This window comes from Lonchura striata, chromosome 5 (assembly GCF_050655825.1).
Source record: "Lonchura striata isolate lonStrDom1 chromosome 5, ASM5065582v1, whole genome shotgun sequence".
NCBI lineage: Eukaryota > Metazoa > Chordata > Aves > Passeriformes > Estrildidae > Lonchura > Lonchura striata.
In genome coordinates this window covers 38,346,539-38,365,640 of record NC_140707.1, presented here as the reverse complement: position 1 = coordinate 38,365,640, position 19,102 = coordinate 38,346,539, and the positions used below count along the sequence as shown (strand labels likewise).

The 19,102-nt window shown below is 45.8% G+C and overlaps 1 protein-coding gene across 25 annotated transcripts in view; it reads left to right on the top strand.

Moving 5' to 3' along the window:
- Positions 1-19,102, top strand: part of PAPLN (papilin, proteoglycan like sulfated glycoprotein) — a 51,509-nt gene that overhangs the window by 21,295 nt on the left and 11,112 nt on the right. For 13 of the 25 annotated variants that reach the window (XM_085581902.1, XM_085581903.1, XM_085581892.1 and 10 more), the window contains 18 exons: positions 434-549; positions 1,916-1,976; positions 2,240-2,342; positions 3,197-3,327; positions 3,639-3,762; positions 4,487-4,567; positions 5,543-5,715; positions 6,269-6,392; positions 7,511-7,637; positions 8,302-8,367; positions 10,428-10,635; positions 12,356-12,532; positions 13,825-13,981; positions 14,621-14,707; positions 15,220-15,520; positions 15,650-15,764; positions 16,446-16,575; positions 17,784-18,426. In XM_085581902.1, coding sequence (XP_085438028.1) covers positions 443-549; positions 1,916-1,976; positions 2,240-2,342; positions 3,197-3,327; positions 3,639-3,762; positions 4,487-4,567; positions 5,543-5,715; positions 6,269-6,392; positions 7,511-7,637; positions 8,302-8,367; positions 10,428-10,635; positions 12,356-12,532; positions 13,825-13,981; positions 14,621-14,707; positions 15,220-15,520; positions 15,650-15,764; positions 16,446-16,575; positions 17,784-18,426 — 2,915 coding nt within the window. In that variant the 5' untranslated portion in view covers positions 434-442. The remainder of the gene's footprint in view (positions 1-433; positions 550-1,915; positions 1,977-2,239; positions 2,343-3,196; positions 3,328-3,638; positions 3,763-4,486; positions 4,568-5,542; positions 5,716-6,268; positions 6,393-7,510; positions 7,638-8,301; positions 8,368-10,427; positions 10,636-12,355; positions 12,533-13,824; positions 13,982-14,620; positions 14,708-15,219; positions 15,521-15,649; positions 15,765-16,445; positions 16,576-17,783; positions 18,427-19,102) is intronic. The other 12 variants (XM_085581913.1, XM_085581905.1, XM_085581907.1 and 9 more) reach the window with 4 other exon arrangements.

Genomic DNA, 19,102 nt, shown 5'->3' with positions numbered 1-19,102 from the left:
TCCTTTACTTCTCTTAAGTATTGGATTTAGAGCCAAGGATTTGGGTTTACGTGGCTCTATTGATCTGGTGTGGAGTGACAGGGCTCAGAGTCCCTGAAGTAATGATTTGCCTTTGCTGCTTTGCTGAGACAAAGATGTTATCTTCTATTAGATCGTTATTCAAAAGTGCTGAAATTCTATGAATAGCCAAACAGTAGCAGTTAAGAGAGATTATGAAGCTGGATGCACTATATGGCTTCAGCAAGCTAATACTCCTAGAGACCTGATCTTTCTGATGTAGTACTGTGTGCCACTTTTCATGTTAGGAATACAGCACAGCAATATAGCCTTTTTTTGCAAGGGAACACATAGTCTCTCTGCTTCATTTTCTTTTTATTTTTTTTCCTGTGTTGCCATGTGTTTTTGCTATGTGTGTGGGGTTTTTTATTTTCAGGGCCACCGGATGAAAAGGCAGGTTGATGTCTGGGGGAGCTGGGGTGAATGGAGCAAATGCAGTCGGAGCTGTGGCGGTGGAGTCAGTTTTCGGCAACGACGCTGCTATTCCCAAAGGTGAAGGCTAACCTTTTTTTTTTTTTTCTTTTTTTTTTTTCTTTCTTTTCTTTAAATGTGTTGTGCTGTTACTGAGCTCCTGAAGTTATGTTCCAACATATAGCCAGAAAAAAATGACTTAATGTTTGATCCCAGGGGAATGAGTCCACTTTGAGATGAGCCCCAGTTTTAGTCTTGTCACTGCTGCTTTGAGTAGGGCCCTCTTCAACACATGCTCACTTTGGCTCCTTTGATAGAGCACAGCAGTTTCTCTGTGAGATCTGAGGCTGTGCAATCGGGATTGGCATGGTAGCAGCTGCTCAATTGGGTCTAGTGTGGCAAGCCCTGAGGGAGATGGAGAACAGGCCAGAGCAGTTGGTTTCTGTCCTGAGAGCTGGTGACAGCACTGAGGTTTTTTCAGGTTTATGATTCCCAGGATGGTAAATTGCCCCAGAAGAAATGGAAGCATGAATTGGCTCAAACAGTATTAGCGCTGTGCCACCTCATTTGCAGCTGAGTTAGTTGCATCCTAATGAGGATGATGACTGGTACTGCACCTGTTGGGAATGATGGACCTTAGAGATCCTGTTGTGGATGAAAACAAAGCAAAGGAGGAAAAAAAAAGCCAGACTATCAATATAATGCAAAAAGCAGCCTCTTTCTGTTTAGAGAAATGCGAGGAGGTTTTGTAATAGAAGAAGCCAGAGTTATGAAGCTGCTGCTTCCCACAGAGAATAAAGAAAGGTCTCTTTTGAAGGCTGTCCATTATGGTTTATACTTGCTAGAATCCCTGAAGGCCTGTCTCTCCATTTTAGGAACACTGAGGTGTTAGGCATCGATTGGCTTTTTAGATCAATTTCCTCCATAATTGTTACTCTCCATAATTCTCAGCTGGGGTCATTTGACTGGACTAAGGGTATTGCACACTTCCATGGGCATGTTTCGTCCTTCCTAATAAGGGACCTATTAAGCACAAAAAAAATCAAGATAAATGATGCACAAAGTTATTCTGAATTGGCCATTATCCTCGTGCTGCTCATAGCATGTTTTCCTTTCTTGTATGGACACCTCGACCCTTTGCTGGTGGACAATGGACTAAAATCTCAGCTTCCATTATTTGGTTCAAACGTGACCCTGAAGGGCTGCACTGCAGTTGTTCATGGGGTGTGTCTTATTTATGCCAGAATACAAGCCATAACATAAAATGCCACTAGAAAATGCCAGCTTGCTTTAGTTGTGAAGAAGTGCATTTTAGTTATTTTGCTGTTTCAGGGAACTCTGTGATGGGCATATGCTTAGTGTGAAGGTGATTTGTAATATCTGCCATGAGATGACTTTTTGCATGTGTATTCTTCAGAGAGCTCCATGTATTTTTTCTGTCTTCCAGGACAGAAGGTCCTTCCAGTTGTGTTGGGCCAACACGAAGCTATCGGTCATGTAATATTCAGGTATAGTGCTCTGCTTTTCATTTTTCTTGCCTGTTTTTCTTCCCCAGACAAACAAAATTCTTGTTCAGAAATAAGATGTGATTACTAGTTCCTGTTTCTCTGATGTCACTAGTGCATGCAGTTCATTAACAGTATCCATTCAAAAGTATATTGAAATTTTGCCCCAATTTAAATGGGAGGAATAAACCCCACATTTTTGTTGTACACTTTCTTTTCCTCCTTTTTTATAATACTCCAGTATGAACGTTTTCTCTTCCAAACAGAACTGCCCGGAAGGCTCCCGGGATTTCCGGGCAGAACAGTGTGCAGAGTTTGATGGGACAGAATTCCAAGGCAAGAAATATAAGTGGCTTCCATATTATGGAGGTAATGATAAACATGTGGGGTTATACTTCATCACTACCTATCAACAATATGTTTTGAAGTGACTGTAATGTTTTTTACTGTAGTACCCTTGCAGGATACTTCCTTAGCTGGAGTGTGGGACAGGAGTTGGCATGGAAAAAATCCTTTTGCCAGCAGGAAAGCACTGCTGTCCTGGATGCATGGGCCAAGAGAGAGCATTGTAGCAATATGTACTTGTCTCTTGTAACAGCCATTCCTTCAGAAACATTACTCAAGGAAATCTGGAACTGGTTGCAGTGAGGTTCCAAAGTATTACAGGAGCAGAAGTTCTGCTGTATTTTCCAGTATTGTCAAAAGAATATTAATAGGACACAAGAGAAGCAAGTGTATGTAATTAATGAATGCTTCAGAAAATACATCTCTTTAATCACCCCATGCTTTCTTGAGGAACCAGCTCAGAAGGCAGGTGTGGGAACCAGGGGTCTTTGCTCTGAGCTTTGATACTGTATCATTCAGAGTTGGTTAACAAATTATTAGGGATTTTAAGAGGGATTTAAAATGTTTTTTTGTTGCTTGTTAAACAGTTCTGTATCATCACTTGTTCTTGTTCTAGGAAACCCTGTACTCCAAGGGAGTATAAGAGCAATCCTACTAAGGAATAACCAAATATCCACTTAGACCAATGTCACCTGAGGAAATATTTGTGTACAGTGAGATTTTACTAGGGTATTTTTCCAGCTTCCAGCAGTTTATGACCCAGAAATTAATTCAATTAGTATCAGTAGACCCCTCTATTTCTGCTGCTGTGATCTAGGACTAGGCTCTTGGTGCAGTATCAAGATAATATATAATGTTTCTTTTTTCTCTCCTGACAGCACCTAATAAGTGTGAGTTAAACTGTATTCCCAAGGGAGAAAACTTCTACTACAGGCACAAGGAAGCAGTGGTAGATGGGACTACCTGTGAACCTGGCAAACGAGATATCTGTGTAGAGGGAGTTTGTCAGGTTAGTCATCTTGATACTCCTTCATTCATCATTGGGTCTGTCAGTCTTTCTGTTGTCTCCCTTTGTTCTACTTGTCCTTTCATCATAGCATCAGAAAAGATGAATCACTCAGTTTCAAGGTGCAGAGGAGTATCTGGATAGCATTTATCTGGCTCTGGCTGTGAAATAGTAAATAACATTTTCTCTGCCCTCTCCTGACTTTCTGGGCTCCCTAGATTCAGGCTTTCTCAATAGATCTGTCCCACATTTGGCCTTTTTTTTCCCCTCTGTCATCACAGTTTATTCCTATTAATGCTCCTGTGCTCTGACAGGCTGTTGGCTGTGATAATATGCTGGAATCTGCCAAGAAGGAGGACAAGTGTCTGCAGTGTGGAGGAGATGGCAGCACCTGCTATGGTGTGAAGGGCACTTTTGATGTGGCCAGCCTCCCCAAAGGTACAGATGATCCTAGGTAGTTTGGGCAGGTGAGAGGGAGAGAGTTAAACCAAAAATCAACTGCTACAAGGGCTGGTGGGGACACCTGCTCACATGATTGTTATAGGCATGATTGGATGTTCACTTGAAATATCTGTACAGTGTGTGGCCATAGCATCAGAAAAGGTACTCTTGGCTTTATCCTGGGAATCACTTCATTAATCTGTGTCCACAATGGAGTACTTGCCATGAGGCTGATGTCTTTCCCCAATCCCTCTCCAGCACATGCTGTAAATGCACCATAATAACATCACCACACACTGCCTTTGTGAGGCTGTCAAGTGTTTTGGTAGCCCCACCAGGACATGTGCAGGACTAGAAATGGGATTGCATCTTCTGCATTTGGCCAATTTTGAAAAATTTCAAGATGTCAACTGCACTTGTGGTTGCATCTCTCTATGTTGAACTCCAATATAATTCTTTCTGAAATTCCAAAGATTTCAAAATGTAGCAAATGGACTTCTCTGAGGTGTCATTGGAATTTTTCACATGTGGACTGATCTGTGGATAATGTAGGGTGACGTTATTCAGCATGCAGTTAAAGTGATAATGGAAATGCTTTATATCACCATCAAAAAGCTCATCTAGTTGTTCAGGCACAAATTAAGCCATGAGCATCTTTGGCACAGAGGAGTGGCTGTATAGCACCCACAGTCAGATATTGAATAATCCCCTTTTTTTTCAGGTTACAATCAAATCTTTATTATCCCTGTGGGAGCCACAAACATCCAAATTAAGGAGGTTAAGCCCAGCAGGAACTTCCTAGGTATGAATGATGTCAGAATCTGTATATCAGTTCATTTGGATTCCAGCCATTATGTTAAAATCTGGTTTTAAGGTATGGGTTTACCTTGAGGACTTGATATGGCAGAGTGAAAAACTGAATATCAGGATATTGAGTATCCTTGAAATGTGAATGATGCACAACTCTGGTCTTCACATTTACTTCATTTTCTGTCCTGTGGAGATCTTGGTGTTGGGTGTGGAATAAAAATACGCAAATCCCATTGAGACTTCCTGCCTGTAGCTTACAAGGAATCTAGCTGATCTAGCCAAATTTGGCTAGAGGTCTGTTTGGTGAATGCAAACCCTACCTACTCCTGCCATCTAGAAGTTTGGGGTGGGCTTCTTTTCACCATAGATTTCTTTGGGGCATTTGTACAGCCTCAAACTCTGGTCATTCTGTAGAGGGAAAAATGAGGGAGAAAAGGCCTTGCCTAGCTTTCTGGACAGGGCTGAGGAAATTCCAGTGGAGAAAGCAAATACTCTTCTGCTTCCTGAGTGTTCCATCACTGAGTGTTTAGGACAAATCAGTCTGGTGATGTTTTCCTTAGTAGAAAACTGGATTCAGCACATATCTTGCTTTCTGAATAGAGTATCTGATGAACCAGATAGTGATGTAAAGTCAGTGGAGTGTGAATCCCACATCTTAATGGTAGGAAGGACAGAGGCTGACATCGGCTGTGCTCCAGCAACTAACAGTGGGGAATGCAGAGGCAGGGCAAGAATATGCTGGAGGCATTTGGCTGTGCAGCAAAAAAGTGCTTCATCTGCAGCAAAGCTGGCAAGAGCCACTGTGTGAATGTGGAGCAGCTTCTGATAAAAAAGCCATACAGGAAGGACAGCAATGATGGAGGATGGTGGTCACTCTCATTTGTGTGTGTGACGCAGTATTGAGTGGAAACAGGAGCAACCTTGTGGAGTTCTTATGATCCTTTCTCTGGCATGTGGGTTTGTCCAGCTGTCAAGAACGTGCGAGGGGAGTATTACCTGAATGGGCACTGGACGATTGACTTCAGCCGGGCGCTGCAGGTGGCCAGCACGGTGCTGCACTATGACCGTGGCTCGGAGGGTGATGTGGCCCCAGAGCTCCTCCATGCCCGGGGTCCCACCACAGAACCCCTCGTCATTGAGGTGAGAGGCTGTGCCTTCCCCCACTGACACTCTGCTCTCGCTTTGCATGGTGAGAGTATGCTGGGAAAAACTGGAGATGTGACGGGGACCCCAGGAATCTTACAAGGTTGTGGGCCTTCAAGCTAGACCACAGAAATAGCACTTATTGTTGTTCTGGTTCTATTGCCCAGAAATAAGCAGTGCAAAGCTCAGTATTGGTTTCCTGCCTATTCCTTTGGGTGTTGACTTTAGGGGAGGCAAGAGTCAGCACCAAATGGTGTTGGAGCAGGGACAGTCTCCAGGACACTTCTTGTTATGATGTGCTGTAGGGCAGGAAATGTACTTGCTGTGACAGGAGCAGCTGGATTTCTAAAGCCAAGAGGGATGAATACACCCTTCTCTGAAAAATAATGTTCTCCAGAATATGATGGAAGGCATGGAGAAAATCCAATGCAGAGAAGTAGTGCTTCTTGAATGGGAGAGGTGCAAGTCAGCTGGAACCCTCAGACATAGTGGGGAAATGCTGTGAAAAGGAAAAGTGTAATTTCACTGATTTCCTCCCATGGTTTTGCAGCTCATCAGCCAGGAGCCAAACACCGGGGTGCAATATGAGTATTACCTGCCCCTGCAAGGACAGGCCTTGGGTTACAGCTGGAGCTACGGTTCCTGGAGTGAGTGCAGCTCTGAATGTGGCGGAGGTAAGGGGAGAGGACTTGATCCCTGGTGGCTGGTGTGGGGTTTATATCCACACCCTACAGGCAGTGTGACAGTGTGCTGCCCTCTGCAGCAGCTTCCCAGTAGTCTCCTGCTAGAAAGCAGCACAGGGATCCAGAGTGTTGCTAAGGTTTTGTCAAGGGAAAGTCAAGCATGGTGTCACAACAGGATTGTGGTCCATGCCTTCTTCTTATTTTCCATTCCCTAGTCCTCAGACTTATTACTAGGACCTGTTAAGAATCTTCATAGATAGCATTTGTTTTGATTTGCTTCAGGTCTTCATAGTCTTTTCAGCCACCTGAGAGGTCCTCTCCAGAGGTCCTACAGTGAATGTAGGCCATTCACTAATGTAATGGCCTACATTAGTGAATCACATCATTCTCCTCTGCCATAGCCTGGAAGATCCCCCCCCTCAAAAAGGACTGTCAGATCTCCTGGGGTGTCCCATCATATTCAGTTTACAGATTTCTCCATGAGCAACATTATGGATTTTAAGCTCTAAAGAAAAACAAAAAACTTCAATCAATCAAACAAAAAACCCTCACCAGCTGAGGTTTATAGAGTATACAGAGTTCTTATCAGCCTCTTCTGGGCTTCCATCCTAATGGCCATTTTGGCAGCTTTTGCCATATTGTGACTGTAAGTGCAAAATTGTCTTTGGATGGGCACTCATAACCTGTAGGAAGCATGAAGAGTTGTAAGTTTTACTCCCATATCCAGTCCTCACAAGACTGACCTTTTGAGTCTAACAGGAGACCCCCAGTTCTGCTGTACACTGCACACATCTTGCAGGGCTCCTTCGTGAGCAGCTTAGGGGTAGGGCACTCCCCTTGTGAGTCTTGATCCATAATATAACAGGAAAAATCCCCTCAGTTACACAGAACTGTGCTGTCTCCCTTGCTCTTCCAGCAGACTCCTGTGGGAAGGCATCATTTGTCCATATAGTGAGAGACAGAGACCTGCACCTGTCTCTTTTCCAGAATGGCTAGTACAGGTGTGGATTCTACACAACTTCAGAAACTTGTCTTTCCAACCCCAGTGTATTGCTAGCCTAGTCCTTGGTGGCTTGTGTTGATCAGATGCTCTCTTGCTTGTCCCCTAGGTTTCCAATCCCGCTTGGTGTTTTGTACCATAGACAATGAAATTTATCCAGACTATATGTGCAGGAATAAACCACAACCAGACAACAACCGGACGTGTGGTCATCAGCCTTGTCCCCAGACAAAACGGTACTATTTCTTTCCTTCTTCTGGGGTCTGACTTCTTCCTGAGGTGCTTTTGGAACCAAGAAAAACGTGACCCTCTCACTTCTGCCCTCCAGCATGGTTCTCTCCAAGGAGGTGCTTCACTTCTAAGAGAAAGGCAAAGACAAAAGATGGGGATGATAACACAGTGATGAGTGATGAGCATTTCTGTATGCATAAGAAAAGGGCTTAATACATCCTGTGTTCATTTTATAGACCAATTAAATTTGCCTTCCAAAATAGCATTGTGGAAGACCATTGTCTAGCCCATGTAGGAGATATGAAGTAGATTCTCTGGTTTTTCTTCTCTTGGTCTGGAGCCTACAGAGTGGAAGGTCTGAGCTGATGTCATTTCTGCATTCCCAGTGTCTGTTCCCTTAGAAAGGGATGAATCCTGGAGTCTTTTCATTCTCCAGCATTTTAAAACCCCTTCACCCCACCATTTCCACCTTGTTTCTTAGATCTGGCTTCACTTGGCTCTTACTGGACATCCAGAGCTGTAACATGAGCATTAGCTGTGTATCTGTGTACAGTGAAGGCCTCTGAGAGCACTATGTGCGTGAGAGGCCACCTGGGAGCATTTCTGAATACATGTTAATCTGTAGCTACTTGGTTTAAGTTCTTTAAAACCTTTGTTCTGTATATAAAGGACTTCTTACATCTACCTGCCGCAAGCCTGGAGTCGCAGCGGCGCACGAAGCTCTCAGATGAAGAGGTAACAAGCAGAAGGAAGTTACAGAAAGCACAGGAAGGCAGCTGCTCTCTTCTGCTCTCCACTTAGTTGTTCACTGAAATCCATGGGGGCTTTCCTTTTCGGCACTGGTGGTAGAAATGGGTGTTGCTTTGCTTTTGATGCTTGCCAGTGAAAATGGTGGTGGAGGGTGCTGGCTGGCAGCTTTGCTTAGGTGGCTGCACATGCCCCTGGTAACTTGATTCTTAGGGGACTGAGAAAAAGATGATTTCTTCATAGCTTCTGGCTGCTTATTCTTGTTTTCTCTGGAATCAGGGTAAAGAAGTTCTGGAAGTTTTTTGGTTTGTTGTTTGGTGGGTTTTTTTTAAATTATTATTTACTTATGAAGATAAAGGAAAGACCATAAAGGAAAAGAGAGCATGATCATTTGGGCAATTGTAACATTGGCCAGCATGGCATAGAGAAAGACTCAGAGTTTCTTAAAAGCTCTTCCTTTTTGGCATGAACCCTACAGCAGGCAGAAAAGAGCATGTAAGATGTGATGAGTACAAGGATGTGATAGACACAATAATCTACACTGAGATATGAGAACTTAAAAGTATCAAAAGAAAAACAGTTGTCCCCCAGCAAGCTGCTAATAGCTTAGGACTGGCAATTTTTGCCCTCTGATGAGGGTCCCAGCCTTATGATTGACCTTGTCTTACACAGGAAATGAAACAAGGGTCAGAGAAGTCTTGATCCGCAATGAAGGAAGCTGTGGTTGATACATCTGGTTGATACAGCCTTTCCAAAACCATGCATTTGCTTTACAGGAGGCAGAATACAGTAGTTGGGGGGAAAGCTCCCATTGGAGCTTTTGAAAAACTTGATGAATAATTTGTTATAAGCCCTGAAACCACACCATTGTAAATGGCTTCTATTGAATATATTTGTTCCCTTTCCAAAGGAAAGATTTTATAGTGAAGGCCAATCAGTTTTGGGTTGACATGTGCATCTTTAACAATAAAGAAGGGTGCTTTTAGGAGCTGGCCATGACAGAGTCTACTGTGGAATCCTGTTAGGATGTGAATGTGAATTGTCTGGCTGAAACTTGGTTAAGGGGTGGCAAGAGCCAGGCTAGGGAAATAGCTGGAATTCTGGGGGAGAAAACATTATCTGCTTTCATTCCCTGGCTGGGTCTTACCTGGCTGCAAGGGGACATAGCAGATGGAAAGCAGATCACCATGATGCTCCCCCTCCACAACCAGTGCCTTTGGACTACACTGCATGCTGAATTTGGGGATGAAACATCATATTGTCCCTGAAGCCAGGCCATGCAAGGTGTGGTTCGAGCTACCCAGCTAGCTCTGAGAAGCTGGGGTGGCCATGGGCAGAGATTTTAGTATCTAGACAGATTGTTTTGTGGACATTCCCCTTGTTAGCAAGGATGTATAATTTCTGCAGCAGCTTCAGCAACCAAAGACAGGAAAAAATCTATTTATATTTTTGTGGGTTTTTGTATGTGTTGCAGTTATAGAATTTGACTGATGGGAGGATTAAACCAGCTTTCTACTGGCCATCAGTGAAAAGTTAAGCACTTCTGAGAGTGTCTGGCATGGTTTGCGGACAGAGTGAGGACTTGGCTTGGTTCTACTGTTTCTGATAATGTCTGGAGTGTAATGTGTGGTTTAGGCTGTTGTGGTAGCTTTTCTTTTGGCTGATCTGGATTGTTTTCTTTGAGCTTTTTTTTTAATGTTCTATTTCAGGCATGACATTTTTGCAGGCATCAGGAGATCAAAAGCCATGGAGAGAGATCTTCCCCTTCTGGGAGAGCTCTGCATTTCCAGAGAAACAAGTGTTTTGTAGCTGGAGATATGTCTCTGGAGTAGGACTAATGCTCTGCATTGCAAATTAAACTGGGCATGCTTGGTCAAATGGGAACTCGCCTCTGATTCTATTCTGCAAAGGGACATCATCCCTGTTTGACTTCTACAGGGATGTGGCACTGACTCCTCTGTGCCTCTGGGCAATTTGGCTGGGCTTACTTTTTTTTTTTTTTTTTTTTTTTTTTTTTTTTTTTTTGTACTTGATTCTGTGACCTGCAGCTGGAAAACAGGAGAGTGGGGATCCTGCTCAGCCACCTGTGGCGGGGGCACCCAGACCCGCTCGGTGTACTGCGTGGCGTTTGACGGCCAGAGCCTGCAGGGGGTGGTGGATGATGCCGAGTGCATGGCCTTCGCCCAGCAGCCGCGCCGCAGCCAGCCCTGCAACGTCCGGCAGTGTGCCAGCTGGAGCACAGGGCCCTGGTCCCAGGTCAGTGCCCCAGGCAGGTAACAGCCTCCTGGCACCTCCTGCAGGAGGATCTGCCAAAGCTTAGGGAGAAAGAGCCAGGCTCCTCTTCTGAGACAACAAAAAGTGTGTCCCTGGATAGGTGGCGTGCAGAGGTGTAGAACTTCTCCCTGCAGCCCTCTGATGCCCTCCTATGAACATCCCTGTTCCTCAAAACTGTGCATGTCCCTGCATCTCTGCTCTTCTCGTTGCACATTCTCTCTTCTCTGATCTGCCAATCCTTTCTCCACTGCTGTGTTGTTATCAGACCCCTCTCCCCCGCACCTGGCACTGGCTTGGTTTCTTCAGCAGCCAGGCCCGGTGAAGGCAGAGCACCAGAAGGAGAGTTTCTGTCCATCAGCTGAGGATGGGATGTAGCACACCCTCCTCTGTGAAACAAGAGCTCATGGCTTCTGCTTGTGCTAGTTATTTCCATGTATTTTGCTGCCTTGCATCACCAGCCAGGACAGCAATACTCTTGAAACACTAGTGACCTGCTATTTGCTGTGTGTCTGCACAGGGCTTCTCCAAACACAGCCATGTGGTGCATTTTTTATGCTTGTGTGCATTTATATCTGCAGGAGTGGAAACAGCTCAAACTGTGTGCACTCAATTCAGCCAGACAGCTTTTAGAAGGCATCTTACGTTCCAAGGGCTTAGAAAGTAAAGAGAATGTCTACTCAGTCCCTAAAGAACAAGTGAATTTTCCTCTATCAGAAGTACACGCATGCTTGCAACATTTGATTTGCAATCTTGTGGTTGCACTTAGACTGTCTGAGTTGTGCAACAGCACAAAATGCAACTTTGAGGCATGATCACCTAGACTGGAAAGTGCTTCCACCCCCTCTTTCCCCCCACCTTGTGAGATGTGAGGTGTGACTTTGGGGTTGTGGAGTAAGAGTGCTGTTTGGGAAAGGCACCAAGAATCATATTCTTATAAACTGATGCCTGAGTAATTCATTCCAATGTTCTCAGAAGTAACTGTGTTTTGTGTACTCTGAGTTAAAAAGGTTACTCTGCTAAATGAATGGCTGAAACTCGGCTAGGAAGCTCATCTGAAATGATTCAGACTGTCCCCAAGTTAATGCTTTCTGAAAGACACCTTGGTAATTCATGTAGAAGTAGGTTGGATACCAGGAAACACCACTGTGAATTTAGGAGGGCGTTGGAAATGTCACAAACTAGTTACTGGTATAGAAGTTGTCACAGCTCCATGCTGTAAAAATAGAGCACAAGGTCTTCAAGCAAAAGATATGAGCAACATAAGAATTTAACCTTTTACCTTCCCTAAAATTCTTCACCTTGCATTGGTTTTAATCAGATGTAAATAACAAGTTTCCAGATATTTTCTACCATGTTTTGTTCTCAATGTGTTTTGCAGTGTCTGGAATTTTTCTGATATTTTTCTAAATTCATCATCCACATCTCCTTTGGTGAGAAATCAAGAGTAAGTGTATGAATAGGCCAAAATCATCCAGTGAGCTCCATATCTCCCAGATCCTATCCCATGTTTCCATGCCTTATTGTCTCCTCTACAGCATAAACAGCTACTCTGCTAACTCCCACCCCAGAAAATTACTTTAATGATAGCTGATTGTTTCAGACAGTCTCAAAATGGTACTCTGCTCTAATGATAGGGAGTCCAGCCTGGAATTGTGAGAGGAAACCAGGTGCTTCTTTGTAATTGTTGGGCCCCTTCCTGCAGTGCTCAGCCAGCTGTGGGGAAGGAGTGCAGACCCGGACTGTCACCTGCAGGACGCAGCAGGGCTCTCAGGCTCAGGACTTCGCTTGTCTAATGGAGCCAAAGCCATCAGCCACCCAGCCCTGCCTTAAGGAGAACTGCATCCAGGAAATCGGCTGGCACGTTGGAGACTGGGGTCTGGTGAGCACCTCGCTGTCATGGCTCCAAAATTTCTTGTATTGCTATACTCCTCACAAACAAGCTTTGATCCATGCAGTCCGCACATTGACTGAGACTGGAAAGCAAGAACTGCTTCACTACCAGCCCCTTGGCTCACAGTTGTGTTGTAACTGGCACTAGTAATGCTCCAGTTAATCTGATGCCCGCTTTGTGTGCAGCTGCTACAAAAATAAATCCTTCTGAGGGGAGATTATTGTTTCAGTGACAGTGGCAAAATTCAGCCAATAAATTGAAATAATCCACTCTTGCTGCTTCTTCTCAATTCTTCGCTCCATTGCTGTGATCAGCAGAACAGCTCTCAGCCCAAGTTTGGCACAGAGCTCTAGGCTTCAGAACTAGTAATGAATAGTTGAATTTGGTGATATGCTTTAAAGTACATTTTTGTAATGATTCAGATAAACTGTGCTTCAGACGGATTAATCCTGTCTTTGTGGTGGAAGCCAGACTGTCTTCAACCTGGAAAAAGTATCAGGGGGTACACATACAGGTAGATCTAATGCATCAGGTGACTCCAAACACACTTTTTCACTTCTGTGCTTGGCAGACCAGCTTGTTTTGAGCTAAAGCATGTTACATATGCTTCTTCATGAGATATAGGCCAAGTTTTAGTTACAGCTAAAGAATCACATTTTAATCTGATCTTTCTCCTGACTTTCTGATATCAGAAGGTCTCCTATCTGCGTCTTTGAATTAGAGAGGAATACTCTCCTAATGTTCATAGAGCTTGCCATGTGCCATGTGGGTTGCACAGACACTCCTCTGACCTGCTGGTCCCTCTCATCCACAGTTTCCAGTGAAGCAAACTCCCATTAGCTGCTTACTCCAATTAGGCTGCTTACTAAGCCACTCATTTTCTTTCTAGTTGTAATTTGTTGTTCTTGAATGCAAACTGACCCCAGCTGGTAGATCCCCAGAGAACTGAGATGCCTTTATGCCTTCAGGCTAAAATGAGTCTCTCCAGCTCCCTGACACACCACTGTGGGTAACAGCAGCTCATCTGTAGCACTCAGCTACAGGCTGAGTGTGGCACAGAGCCTAATGCTTCAGGGTTGGGTGGAACATCTGGTAAAATTGTTTAAAGTATGGTTTTCTAATTGTTCAGATGATTCCAGCTGAAATATTGTTTGCTATTTCTTGGTGGAGGAGCTGTGCTCAGCCTGCAGCTAATCATGCAGCTGTTCCCCATTTCTGATCTGTGGGGCTTCTGCATTCAGCCTTTGCTGCCTGCTCAGTGCCTTATCTCTGTGCCCAAGTGTTCCAAGAGTTGCGACTCAGGCATCCGGACACGCCAGGTCATCTGTGCTGACGGCGACTCCAAATTCTACAGTCCTGAGACATGCAAAGCCATCCAGCCACAGAAACCAGCCACCCTGGGTAGCTGCAACACACAGCCCTGCTACCTGCCACAGCGTGAGTGGTATTGCTGCACACCCAGCTTTTTCCAACATGCTTTTGCTTAGGAGTAGAAATTCCCAGCTCTGCACCAGCTTATGTTCTCAGCTTTTTGCCTGCCTGTCTTCATCCTGTGATTTTGCCAAGTTTATGTGCACAAAGCATCTTCAGAGTCCCAGTACCTGTGCTATTTGTAATGTATGCAACAGGCTTGGGAACAACATTGTGTGTTGGTGTGTGTCCATTTTGAATCCAGCATTCTATAATGGCTCATCCAGAGTGTGCTGCAGACTGATCTCAGGACTCCCAGTCCAGAAGGATGGTAACTTGGGTAGGCTCAGTAGCAAAAAAGCTATAGCCAGCTCTCATCCCTCTGTGGACAGGCTCTAAAGGAGTCAAATTTTCAGAACATTTTGCTTCTTGTCTGTGTCTATTCTCTATGTCAGAACTGCAACACTGACATTTGTCTGCCTGCCCATTGTAGGTCGCTTGTCCTGACAATCCAATCAAATCCAATTGCTGCTCAGCAGCTATTTCACAAGAGGAACAGGAACATTTTCATCAACTTTTGTCTCCTGCTGACTGCTGGATGTATTTGCAATTATTAGAGCACAGTGCTGGACCAACTGCACCCATTTTGTGTCTGTCTCTTTGCAGAGGTCCCCAGTATGCAGGACACTATGGGATACAACATCACTCGCCAGTCCTTGCTGACACGGTACAACCCAAACAGCCCTGCTCCAGGTTTGGAAGAATTTTGTTTAATTCGGGGTCTGATGATGGGGTACTTGGAATAGGCTGTGGCAGGGAGAGGGATCATTCTTTTGTTCATTTCTCTCTTTTTTTTTTTTTTATGGGCTCCTAGAAACTCAAGGAGCCAGGCACAAAATGTATATTCTTTTACACCAACAGTGAACAGTATTTGAATCTATCCAAGCAGAAAATTCTGTACAGGATAGACATCCCAGGTTCTGTCAGCATGACTTCAGTGCTGGCTGGAAGAAATGATGCACAAAGCAGATCATAGGAATGAGAAAGGATGATGCGAAGGGACCACAGCAGTGTGGTTTCTCATGGGACAGCAGGAAGAATGGTCAAGGCAATGAGCAAAGTACCTCAGCCAGATCAGGAAGGGTGGACCAGAAGACACCCCTTGATGTGATGCAGAAAATCCTGCCAGGTAGCCTTGGGCAGGTGAAAGAGAGCAGATAGGAGGAAAGCTGACCAGATTTTTATGCTCACCTGCATACTTTGAGTTCTCTCCCCAGATTCTGATGATGGAAGGATGCTCCCTGGGAACACCATGATCCATAGTGCCTCAGGGAATCAGCACATTCCATCTACCAAAGACCACAGCATCAACTTGTTTGCTGTCCACTGGGAGCCCCAGTCCCGCTCCCCAGGTTCCCATCGGCTCAGCTTCTCTCAGGATCACCCTGCAGGGACTGGCTCCCAGGACTGCCACCAAAGCCCACATGGCTGCTGTCCAGATGGGCGCACTGCAGCGTCGGGCCCTCAGGGGAGAGGCTGCCCTTTCAGCACCTGCCACCAAAACAGGTAGCTCAAGGTAGATAGGCCTGAGCAGGGAGGCATTGTCTTTCCTGGCAATGCCCTTCCCGAAGGGCATTGTAGCCCATGCCTGTTGACCAAGCAGGTCAGGTGTTACTGCAGCCCTTCTGTCTGTAGGTATGGCTGCTGCCCCGATGGAGTATCAGCTGCCCAGGGTCCAAACAACATTGGATGCCCACAATATTCGAACATTCGAACAAGACAAAATCATCCCACTGTGACCACTCCAGCAGTAAGTACAAAAGCTCTTTGCATTTTAGGAGTTGATCAGATATGAAGATTCAGATTTGACCCTGCTGACTCACAGTGTGGATTCTGTTGGGCTTCATCTCTGCCAGTAATGCTGAGGAGCCAATATTCGGGGCATGTCAACCCCTTTGGCCCATCTTGCTCCTGTTCAGTCTGAAGCATCCACATGAAATCCTCTACAAGCAGGGTACAAAGCAAGTGGTGGGGAGATGTCTAAGAAGAAGAAGGCCATCCTATGTAGACCTGATTGAATAATCCTGAGTAATCAAATTTCTGTTAGTCAGAAAATTGCTATCCATTTTCTAGGGAAAAAAAAAAGAAAAAGCATGTCTTCTATTAATTGCTTCTGTTTGTCAACTGTGCAGATTAATTCAAGGTGGGGAGGTGATCCCTCCCATAGGCTGGGGTGCTTGGTGGTGGCAGCAATAAGAACTAGCGTGCTGCTGGGCTGCTTAGGTGTGTTTTGCAGTGCAGCCCCAGCTCCTTGGCTGACCGTCAAGTTTCCCACCCCTTCCCAGGACAAAAGCCTCTAGGAGGCAAACAAGCAAACAGTGGTGCCTCTAACAGCTGGCTGTGTGCAGCTGACAGCTTGCACACGGTGCCTTGCATGTGTTGCTGTCCTCATGTGTGAGATAACTCTTGGCTTTCCATTCCTGTCTCCAAGGCAAGCCAAGCCTTGTCCCAGCAGCACCCTCCGGGCGAGTGCCGCGGTTCCATGTACGGCTGCTGTTTTGACAATGTTGCCTCAGCCAAAGGTCCTCGAGGGGAAGGATGTCTCAATAGGCCCAACTACCGTAAGTGATGTTTTAACTTATTGGGTTGGAAACACAAAAAGAGTCCAGTAGCATATAGAAGTTTCCTGTGTAGAGGGTCTGCTCTCTCTGAAATGTAGTAAATAATCTCTCTGAAGAGAATTTCTACCTGGTGGTTGGGGCAGCAGAAACTTGGAGGGAGTGTAGAAAAGCAGCACCTGAGAATTTTTGCTGCAAAAATTCTTTTTGTCCTCTGCTGATAGTTAGAGAGAAGTGTGTTTGTGGGATATCTGTCAGTCTGTAGGACTACTCAGGAATTGTTTGTCCCTGAGAAGACACAGGACAAATGCAGCCTGGAGTGCTCCAAATGAATTACTCAGGTTAAGGAGTAGGGATCTCCTGAGGAATCAGGGCAGTGCTCAGTTTTCAGACAGCCTGTGGACAAGGGAGGAATGAGAACTACATGGGGAAGGAGGGTTGCTCAGGGCTGCATGGATGCCCTTAGCCAGCAAAGTTCAATACAGTGCCTGCTGTGCTATGAGGACATGAGGGCTGCTGGGAAAAAGCATCTCTTTTCCTTTAGTGCCCAGCTGTACCCTCTGCAGGCACATTGCTACTGCAGGGCCTTGCCCTCCTGCTGCAGCACAGAGATTACTTGATGGCTATCCCTGTGGTGCAGCCTTGGGGAGGGGGAAAACTTTCTGGATCCTTTCAGCTGAGCCACAGCTTGACAAAGTACATCACAGCCAGAGCCCTGCATCCAGTGTTTGTCAGCATGTGGCTGTGATACCCGAGGTTCCAGGTCTGTAGATACCTTGGGTTGTGCTCCTCTTTATATCAGTGTGCAGGGGTATTCTGTAATGCATGAGTCTACTTCACAGCTGGGTCTAAACCACTTGCTTTGTGCAAATGGCAGTCATGTGTCCCTTGCAGGAGAGGATGACCCAGAGCCTGCTTTGCAGTTGCAGAATTCTCCAAACAAGGCTGTAAAACATCTGTCTAGTATCTAGATTCAGAAATGTCTCTGAGGATGGCTCTTCCATCAGAGGCAAAACTGAGGCCAAAATAAACATGTGAGCAGTTTCTCAGTTTCAAAGCACAGTTGGGTAGGACACCCAGGTGTCCTACTTTCCAACTCATCCTTTGCCCACAGGGCCATCAGATAAATCATCTAGGTAGGTGGCTTGAAGCCCCTGGACCTTTGTGCTTTGTGACTTTCACATCTCTCTCTGTTCCACTCTTTTTGGTAGCGTACCCTGTCATGTGCCTGCTGCCCAGTGCCCACGGCCCCTGTGCCAACTGGACCACTCGCTGGTACTTTGTGGGAGTTGTTGGCAGATGCAACCGGTTTTGGTATGGTGGCTGTCATGGCAATAAAAACAGCTTTGCCTCGGAGGAGGAGTGCATGAGAGTGTGCCACAGCTCTGTGGGAGTCAGTCAGCTGGAGCTCCAGCCCTCTCCTGGCACAGAAGCCCTGCAACACCAGCAGACTGGCTCCAGTTCTTACACAGGACGTGCTCAGGATCAGCAGCAATCACCCACAAGAGAGACTGCAAGTCACATCCAAGAAGGAAGAACCTATGGGGCTTCACTCCCCAAGCAAGACAGCCACAGCTGGAGGAGGGATGTGCTGCCAGAGACCTTGCCAAGGACTGATGTGCTGGAGAGCCAGCGCTGGGACACCCAGCGAAGCAGACTGGACAGCCTGGGCCACCTGCATTCCTGGGAAACAGCCATGCCTGGGCCCTCAGACAGGCAGAGCAGCAGTGGCCAGCAGGTGCTGCCCTGGGAAGGCAAGCAGTGGCGTGAAGCTTTTGGAGCAGATGTTTCTGTGACAGAAGGATTTGGGCACCAGGAGTCTGCAGATTTGTTCCCAGCACAAGCTCTGCAGAGGTGATGATTTCCACCCACCCCTCCCCCCTGTTCTGCCAGCTCATTGTGAAGCACCAGTGCAGCTTTCTCTTGAGTGAAAATGTTGCCCCAGCTGGGACTAACTGGGAATACCATGTGATGGATTAGCTACACATGTGGCCCCTCGGTAAATCAAGCTACTGTTATTCAGGCCCTGCCAGTACCGGCCGTCTCTTTCCTCACACACTCCCTGATCTCTGACAGCACTGAAAAGTGTGAAAAGAATCCTGGGGTCTCTGTCTGGGAGGCCTTCTTACACTGTATATGAGAATCCATAGGTGTTTTTCTTGTTCTCACCAACAAATTTAGCTGACACTCTGGCTTCAGAGGCTTTATTTTAGCACTACATGAAGCAGCAGTGGGTTGTTCTAGGAAAGAATTTTAAGATGCAGACTTTGGGCCAAGATCCAGACAGTGTTACCCTGAAAATCAGGAGTGAGTAGAGCTAGATCTAAACATATCTGCACTGGATCTGTCTGCGGAGCTGTACCTTGTCCCTTCAGAAGAGAGGGGTTACAGGGCTTTCTTCCAGGAGATATTGTAGCATTCAGTCTGTCCAGAGTAGTCTTTGCTGTAATAGGAGAGGGCTCCCCACAGTGTCCAGTGCATCTGGTCAAAGCTGAATGGGCAGCTGGTCCTGCTTTGCCTTGTGGTTGTA